General features: G+C 46.8%; 1 protein-coding gene across 1 annotated transcript in view; it reads right to left on the minus strand.

Annotated features, from left to right (window-relative positions):
• VOPP1 (VOPP1 WW domain binding protein) overlaps positions 1–7,305 on the minus strand; it is a 68,845-nt gene extending 61,540 nt beyond the window's left edge. The window contains exon 1 of the mRNA XM_065831273.2: positions 6,891–7,305. Coding sequence (XP_065687345.1) covers positions 6,891–6,941 — 51 coding nt within the window. The 5' untranslated portion in view covers positions 6,942–7,305. The remainder of the gene's footprint in view (positions 1–6,890) is intronic.
• Positions 7,306–8,637: the final 1,332 nt, after the last annotated feature.

Raw genomic sequence — 8,637 nt, forward strand, 5'->3', positions numbered from 1 at the left:
TTTTTTCAGACCTCCAAACAAGAGACACAGAGGGAACGGTTTGCTGAAGGACTGCTTGGTTCAGTTATCCATCAGCTGGACTGGAGGATGATGGTCCCTCCTGCGCTGCAGCTGATGGTGGACCTTCCCTGGGGGTATGGCCTCCAGCCACAAGCCTCTCCCGCCCCACAGACAAGAAAGGCCCAGGAGGTCATTAGCTCTGTGTTGAGAACTTCTGCTCTGATGGACACTTGGCAAGTGATGTGGGAAAACAACAGGACACCATCTGGAGAAGTTAATCTTATCTAACAGCATCTTTCAGGAGAAAACAAGACACAGACTCAGCTAATCTTCTAGCATTGCATGGAAAAAGTCTGTAGGATTTTCTTTGTTTACGAATGCAGTATTATCTGTCCTGTAACTCCATCTAATGCACTGAAACAACAAGTGTGCTGGTGGATTAGTCTTCCACAGCATCAGTGGGTCGATCCAATTCCTCCACAGCCAGATGGTCCCTAGACCTGGGCAAGCACACAGGCAGCAGAATGAGGGGTTAGGGACCACCCTTGCCAGCAACAGCCTACCCCTGCATTGGATCAGACACAGACTAGAAACCACTTCTTGGTAATCAGTTTCCTTCTAAAAATCTATGAGACTGAAAGCTGAGTCATTGAGAAAGAGGAAGAGATTTTTTAGTTACTTAAGGGTTTAGTTAACACCTATTCAATGCAAAGCTGAAGACACACTTGAGAAGACAAATTTAACTCAGAAGTGAAAACTTTTCCACTAAAAATGTGAGAAACCTGTCAAGATACATTGTTCTCAAAAAGAAAGAAAAATAAAAGAAAAAAAAAAAGGGCATACAATAAACCCAGATGCGCCCCCCCCACTCCCCCACCCCTCCCCCCCCGGCCCCTCAAAATACCAGGCATGGTATTTCATCTTGTGTATTACTACCTTAGTGATGGTAGGAAAGTGATCATATCCACCATTTGAGACCTTATGTTCTCGTCTTGGAAGGGTTGTTTAACGCCCAGGATCCCAGGCTGTGTCCCCAGCCTTCAGACAGACCTAACATTTGTTGCCCAAAAGGCACTATTCCAGCAACGAAAAAAGATCGGTTTAGAAAGGCTTTACCTCTTGCGAGTCAGAAGAAAGTTTGTATTTGACATAATAAACACTAACAGGATTTCAACAAAGCCTTCAGCAAAACACAAAAGCTGTGGAAACAGATGCATTGCTGAGGATACAAAGCAATGCAGCATCTGCAAAAATTAGGCTTAAAAATTCCAAAATGCTAGCTTTCTGCAGTTTTTTTTACTTATACGGATTTTACTTTACTTTTACTTTACAGATTTCACAGCAGATCTGAAGCTACCTTGTCTCAGTAGGAAATTAGAAATATTTATTTTAAATTCTGTAGCATAAGCTCAAGCATTGATCTGTTCCTACCTGTAAACTCAGTCTACACAAATGAGCAGGGGAAACCTGTATGTTGGCACTCATTCCAGTTTTCCTAGATCTCTTCACAGTTGAGTAAACCAAAATAAATTTACAGTAAACCAAAGAGTTTCCATTGAGCCTTTTTTATTTTCCCCACTGATCTTAGCTAAATCCGCTTTAAAAAAAAGTAGCTGAAGACTAAAGCCTTGCTTTGGTCAAGTTTAATACATCTGTCCAGACACCTGCATTAGCCAAGCAGGAAGTATCGAGATAAAAGAGAGTCAGAGGACTTTCCTTTTATAGAGAAAGCATAACGGAAGGTGCTAAACATTTTTGACTGCTGTAAAAAGGTTTTATAGATGCTTTTTCTGATTTAAAAAAAACCCCACACCCAAAAGTCCCCACCGCATAGCTAGTCACACCTCCCCTCAGAGGATGCAAATGGCACTCGGCCACCATTCCCTTCCCGTGGCAAACATGAATCTGTCTTCTCTTCAGCAAGAGCAAAGTGAGAAAAGTGTACAGGCTCAGTCCTCCTGCCTGGAAATCACAGCCCATTTCACTGCTGTCAAGACGCAGGGAAGACTTGCCAGCACCAGTTGGACCCCCAAACCATAAATCATAAGCAAGCTCTTTCCTGCCTTCGCTCAGCAATGCAATAGCTGTTTTTCAACCAGCGCAAGAAGGTAAGGAAAAAGGCCAACCAAACCAAACAAAAATAGTTTAAGCTGCTACGTAACTACAACTAACAAGCGGGAAAGGGTCAGTGGACACACCTGCACTGAAAACTCCCTTGCAGAGTTTTGGACATAGATATTTTCCCACTAGTTTGGACAGGATAATTCCTCCCACCACCCACTGATGCAATGGCCACAAGAGTTACAACATCAATAGGACACTATCAGTGGGCTTCCACAGAGAGGGACATCATGGACACAGCAACTCTGGTATGCATGCACATTTGTACATCCAAGGGCGTGTACATTCCTGTAATTTGCATGTAAAGGAAACCTTGACAGTTAATGGACAGAAATGACAGGAAAAAAGTATCAGAAACTTGGGGGGTTGGGTGCTTCCTCGTAATCCTCACAACTTCTTGAATTCTACCTGTGCCTGCTATGATCAAAATGTTGACCATCTTCATGTGTTCGTACAAAGGCAAAAAAACAAACAAAAAAAGCCCACCAAACTCTGCAGAGATTCTAGGTTTATCTAATTTGCTAAAATCTGTCTTGTTGAAGTCCACTTACAAAAATAATACTAAAAAAATTCCATCTAGCAGTTACCCAAGTGGGAAGGAGCTAGTAAACATTGATTTTATTTAAATAAATCTTGTACGACAGACTGTCAGGAGTGCTTGAATTTTCTTTCAAGATAACACATTTTGCTGTTCATATGACATGTCCATTCTTTCGTTCTTTTAAAAAGGCACTTCACTCTTTTTGTAGTATCTTTCATCCGACAAATTAACAAGAAGAGGACCATACTGATCACTTTTCTCCAAGTACGAAATTATCAGTATTTCTGTCAGCATCCACATTGTAATTTTTAGTAATGAGCAACTGAGTATGTAGAAATACCAATGTGTGATATCAAAGTGATGATCTGAATTTTATATAGCCATGTGGAAACTGTAGGGATGGGATTCTCACCCACATCTCACACCACCTACAGCAACCACCAGAGGCCTTAGCTTACCTTAATACAGAGCACTAAAAAGCTTGACTTACATATTCAAGCAGATGCATTAGTTCCTAGGTTCCTCTGGACACACATATGGGTCAACCAGAGCCTTAGGTACCTAAAATTATTCAACAATTTGAAAGCTGAAGATGGTATCCAGCAAGCTAGTCAGCAGTAATAACAATAAAACACCTTGTTTATTAACCACTGTAGCACAGGCAGGGTCCTCTGCTGGGCTTAAACAGCTCTGCTCAGCCTCTCCATCCTTGAGCTGAGCCTCAGCCACTCAGCTCTCCTCCTCCCAGCAATTCTGCAGATAGTGGGAGAGAAAGCAAGCACTCAGTCTGAGAAGCAAGCCACCCCAAGATACTCTGGTGCTCTCGTTCAGGATGAAAACAAGCTTGTTTCATCATCAAGGGGGTGGGGGGCTGCATGTCTGATTTTCTCCCCCACCTCGAAGACAACACTACTTATTAAAGTCACATTTAAGCTCAGCTGGCCAAAGCCCTTGGGATATCTGATGAAATAAAAGCAGAAAATCTTGATCTATACCCCAAACAGACATCACTTTAAGGACCTCCTCAAAGCTTTCCATAAAACTAAGAGCTATTTACTCATACAAAACTGAGACAAAACACAGTCCTGTCCATGGAACCATGAACTGCACTAGTAAGCGAGACCACTGGCTATCTGTGAATGTTGAATCCATGTACCCCGGTACTACATGTCTACCAGACAACCAGGTTCCTGGTGAAAAACCGCGTTTCAGGCAACTGTGGCTAGTAACACCCTGCTACCTCCAAGTACTCAAAATAATTTGAAAAGGACAGATGGATGAAGATTCAATAGTGTTCATTTCTCCTTGCAAGAACCAAAATCACCTGTCAAGTTATCCACCTTAAAAGTTCTTCAGTTTAGCTTATGTGTTAAAATTTCCAGTGATGCCTAAGTTGTGAGCAAAACTCATGACATCTCTGGCTTTTTTCCCTTAACAGCAAGGTCTTCTCAGAACAGAACTGGAGGGGTTTGAGATTTTTCTTCCATCATGGGAGGAATATAATGTCTTTGTGGTTGTGATGGAAAACCCTTGTCAAACACAAAAACTCAGAATTAATCCCCCTTTCCTACCACCACAGTGCTCTGGGCGTTTCTGTAATTAGTGTATCTCAAGTTCTTCTGAAGAGCAGCATCCCAGCATCAAGAACCAGCAATTTCTTATGTGTAAATTCTGCTTCAATAGTAATACCTTCAGTTGTCTTCAAGAAACCACCCGTAAGCACATGCAAGCGCCTTTCCCTGCCCTCAGTCCCTTTTACATCTCCTGCTTTTACATCAGGAACAGCAAATCATCACTTCCCTGTGAGAGCACAGCACAGGCAGTTTCTGACTTGGCTTCAACCTGAAAGCCACAAAGAAGCATTTCCTGCATCCAAACTCACGCCCACCTTGAATGTGATGTATATTTACTTGTGAAAGAGTTTATATTCCATTCACCTGTACAACCAGAAGTAGCACTTTCAAATGAACATGGACAGAAAATACATGAACATCTTGCAACATGTATTTTGGGTCATTTAAGCAAGGAGAACTTTAAACATCAGTAAAGTACTGCAGATTGGTCTGAAGGGCTAAATGGCTTTTGCTTTTTCCCCTCCCATTATCTGGATAACAGTCAAAGCCTTTTGCAAAATGCTGAATGAAAAATATATTCCTCTGCTCACACTGTGTTAAATATTTACTAGCATCATGCCAAAGCTGCAAACAGATTTAAAAATATGTAACAATGCTTTCTCAGAGAACAGCCAGTATGGAAGTTGGTGCAGAAGACAGCAGAAGTTTTAAATACCAAAAAATTTTGAACAACCAGATGTCTCCAGTTCAGTTATCTCCCAACATTTTGTTTCTGGACCTATTTTTTTTTTTTTTCTCTCTCTCTGTAGGGTACAACTTACAGCAATGTGTAATACTTACTTACATAGGACCTCATTTTAAAAGGTATGCTAAGCACTTCCAAAAAAGAAAAAAAAAAATCCACAAAACCAGATGGCAAAACAAACATTCTAGATTACCAAAATAAATAAAGAAATAAAACTAAACCAGTATAAAAGCTTAAATAACCGCAACATGGGCTACATCCAAAGAGGATTTATGCAAATTACCTTTTTCAGGCATGAAGGATCTTTTTCAGAATACGCATTAAGAGAGCAGAAACATCTAATCAAACAGATCCTAGAGGGGCGAAGCCTTTCACACCCTTAGATTAATAAATTCCCTCTGGGAAATGCCAGTGCCCGTTTCATTTAATCAACATTTTGCCATTCGTAGAGCGTCTGCAGAGTCAAGGAGCAATTACAGGCCAGGCTCTGGGCCAGGTTTACAGCCGGGGTAATGAGATGCAGCCCAATTAACTTGAAAAGAGTTACATTTGTTTACATTAAATGGTGATTTGGATCTGAGTGTTTTAATGGGATGATGCTAGATGATATAGTGGGCAACATACCAGGAATCGTTCATCTATGTAGGTGGCATAAACACATAGTAAGCATCATTTTCATGAATTATATCCATTACCGAAAACAGTAATTACACAGCCAGCACTCTAGTTTCCACGTAGGGCTTTGGTGGCACGTTGTTTTTTTAAAGAATTAATTCATTTTTTGTCTGAACTGCTCCATCAGAGAAGCAAGCCAGCTCTCCACACCTCCAACACCTTCAGCTAGACTGCTTCTGGGCTTTATAAATGTAAAGACGTACCCAAGACAAGCCCACAAGCATTTCTGAAGTCACCCCAGTACACTGCCACTGCATGTGTCCTGGTGATGACTCGGGGACGCTGACCAACCTGCCACCAGGAGTTGCACATGGCAGCATGTCCATGACGAACCCGTTCCAGGGTGGTCACCGATGCCCCCAGCCTGCCCTCAGCCCAACCCGAAGACTAGACCAAAAAGCGAGAGACAGCTCATCACCGGGAAACATCTACGGATCTGCCTGCTAAAAATGGAGTTGATTTCCTAGTCCCATGACATAACTGCGTGGCACAAATCCCCCCTTCAAATTAAGCTACTAGGGGATTTTTTTTGTCTGCTTGTTTGTTGTAACTATTAAAGCGGCGTTACCCAGGCTTTCTGAGAAGTTTAACCACGCTGCTCGGTGCCGCCCGGGGTCCTTCTGAGCTGATGCCACCGCACTTCTGCCTCGCAATGTACATTGTGTCCACTAAAGGACACTTTAAATAAAAAAATTTTAAAAGCACCTTCCATTTAACCGTTACTGAAAAGTACACGTTTCGTGTCCCTTGGAGAACTAACCAGTTTGTTAGAAAGAGACAGCGTCCAACAGCCTGTGTCCCTGCCTACAGGTCCCGCGTTACTCCGCTCCAACACACCACAGATCATCTTTTACCGCTCCCACAACAAAACATTAAAAAGACAGCAAGCCAGGTCGCTGCTAACAGCTGTAACTACTGCACCTCCTAAGGCAGCAAAGCCGTGTTTTGCCCAGCCTGGTCCCACTCCGCCGCTCCCACACACTCCTGACCGGTCACTGCCCGGGAGCTTGGGGCGCCCAGCCTGTTTCGGCAAAGACATTAACCCCAAAATAAATATTGTAACACTACCTCCCGCCCCCGGGCTGGGCACGGGCTGCCAGCTTCCCCTCCGTCGCCCCCGCAGCTGATGGCGGACCCCCGCGCCGCCCTCCCGGGGTGAACCAGCCGCCGCGGTGCTGTCGGCGCCACCGCAGGGAGCCAGAGCCGCGCTGCCCCCCGCCCCGGCCCACCTCACCTCCCACAGCAGCGAGAGCAGCAGCGCGACCCCAGGCTGGAAGCGGTTCATCTCTCCTCCTCCTCCTCCCGCGGCGGCGGGGGGCTCGCCCCTGCCGGCTCAGGCGCGCACGGGCGCTGTCAGCGGCGCCATCCCCGGCGGCGGGGGAGCTCCGCGGGCGGCGGGAGGGACACGGACGCAGGAACGGAGGGGCAGCGAGCTGACAAGCAGCCCGGGGGACGAGGCGGAGTAAAACGGCGGCGGAGAGAGGGCGGAGGCGGGAAGCCCCGCAGCAGGGCGAGGGCGAGCTGACCCGCCGATCCCCTCAGCGGCGGCAGCTGAAGCCGAGCGGGCAGCGCCACGACGAGGCAAGGCGACACGGAGGGCAACGCGATGCTCAGGCGGGCGGCACAAAGAGGCCGGCCGCCGCCGCGGCTGAGGGCGGGGAGAGGAGCCGGCCCGCCCCGGCACCGCCCCACTGCCCGGCCGGGAGGTGGCAGTGGCGGCGGCGAAGGGCGGAGGGAGCGGAATCACCGCCCCCCCTCCCCTGCCCCGAGGGGCAAGTAAACGGCTTCCCGGTCGGCGTCCCGCGGTCTGCCCGTGATGACGGGGAAGGTGACCAGCCGGTCGGGGCGTCTCGGGTGCCGGCCCCGAAGAGAAGTAGGAGGGGCCGTGTGAGCTTCGGGGAGTTCAACGAGGCCAAGTGCAGGGGGTGGAAGTGACTCTCCGCCTCTGCTCTGCTTTCCTGAAACCCCACCTGGAATATTCTGCCCGGCTCTGGAGTTTTCAGCACAGGAAAGACATGGACCTCTTCGAGCAAGGCCATAGAAATGATCAGAAGGCTAGAACACCTCTCCTTATGAGCACAGGCTGAAAGAGTTAGGGTTGTTCAGCCTGGAGAAGGCTCCAGGGAGACCTTATTGCAGCCTTTCAGTATGTAAAAGGGGCCAACAAGAAAGTTGGGGACAGGCGTTTAACCTGTAGTGACAAGATGAGGTGCAACAGTTAGAAACGGGAAGAGGGGAGATGTAGATTGGACATAACAAAGACATTCTTTACAGAGAGGGTGTTGAGACATTAGAACAGGTTGCCCAGGGAAGGTGTAGATGACCCTTCTCCATTCGAAGTGAGGTTGCTCTGGGCTTTGAGCAACCTGATCTAGTTGAAGAAGTCCCTGCCCATGGCAGCAGGGATTGGACTTCGAAGGGCTCTTTGAAGGTCCCTTCCAACCCAAACCATTCATTCAGTGGTTCTGACTCTACACCAGTGCTGCCTTTGTCAGCCTCGTGGGTGGGAACTGGAACAGGGCAGGTGGGCTTCAGCCCCCTGCATCTTTAGCACTTCAAAAGAGAGTGCCCCCACACTGGTCCTTCATTTCCTCAGCATGCTTGGTAACAGCCCAGGGTTATCTTTTCATAAACGTCTCAGAGCTAGTCCAAGACCAGATCGGAGGTGCTCACTGACTAAAGCAGTGAGCCCCATGACAGGTGACTAGTGTAGTTATGTCCTGGGGTTTTCCGTCACTGTCACCTTGTCCAGGTGCTTTGAGCCTCCTTTTCCAAGCCTTTTCCCACCCTTACCACAGCCAGACGCAGCACTGTGTTTGGTGGGAAGGAGGCTTTAGGTTTAGGAGGGACCAGAGTTTACTAGAGGTCTCCTGCCCTTGCTATAAAGCAAGGAGAGCTCGGTGCTTAGTCCTCAGGAGAATATCAAAATAGATAAGGGCAGGGGAAACTCTTTTACCTTCTCCTTCTTTCCCTCTGAGTGA

This window comes from Patagioenas fasciata, chromosome 2, assembly GCF_037038585.1.
Source record: "Patagioenas fasciata isolate bPatFas1 chromosome 2, bPatFas1.hap1, whole genome shotgun sequence".
Classification (NCBI taxonomy): domain Eukaryota; kingdom Metazoa; phylum Chordata; class Aves; order Columbiformes; family Columbidae; genus Patagioenas; species Patagioenas fasciata.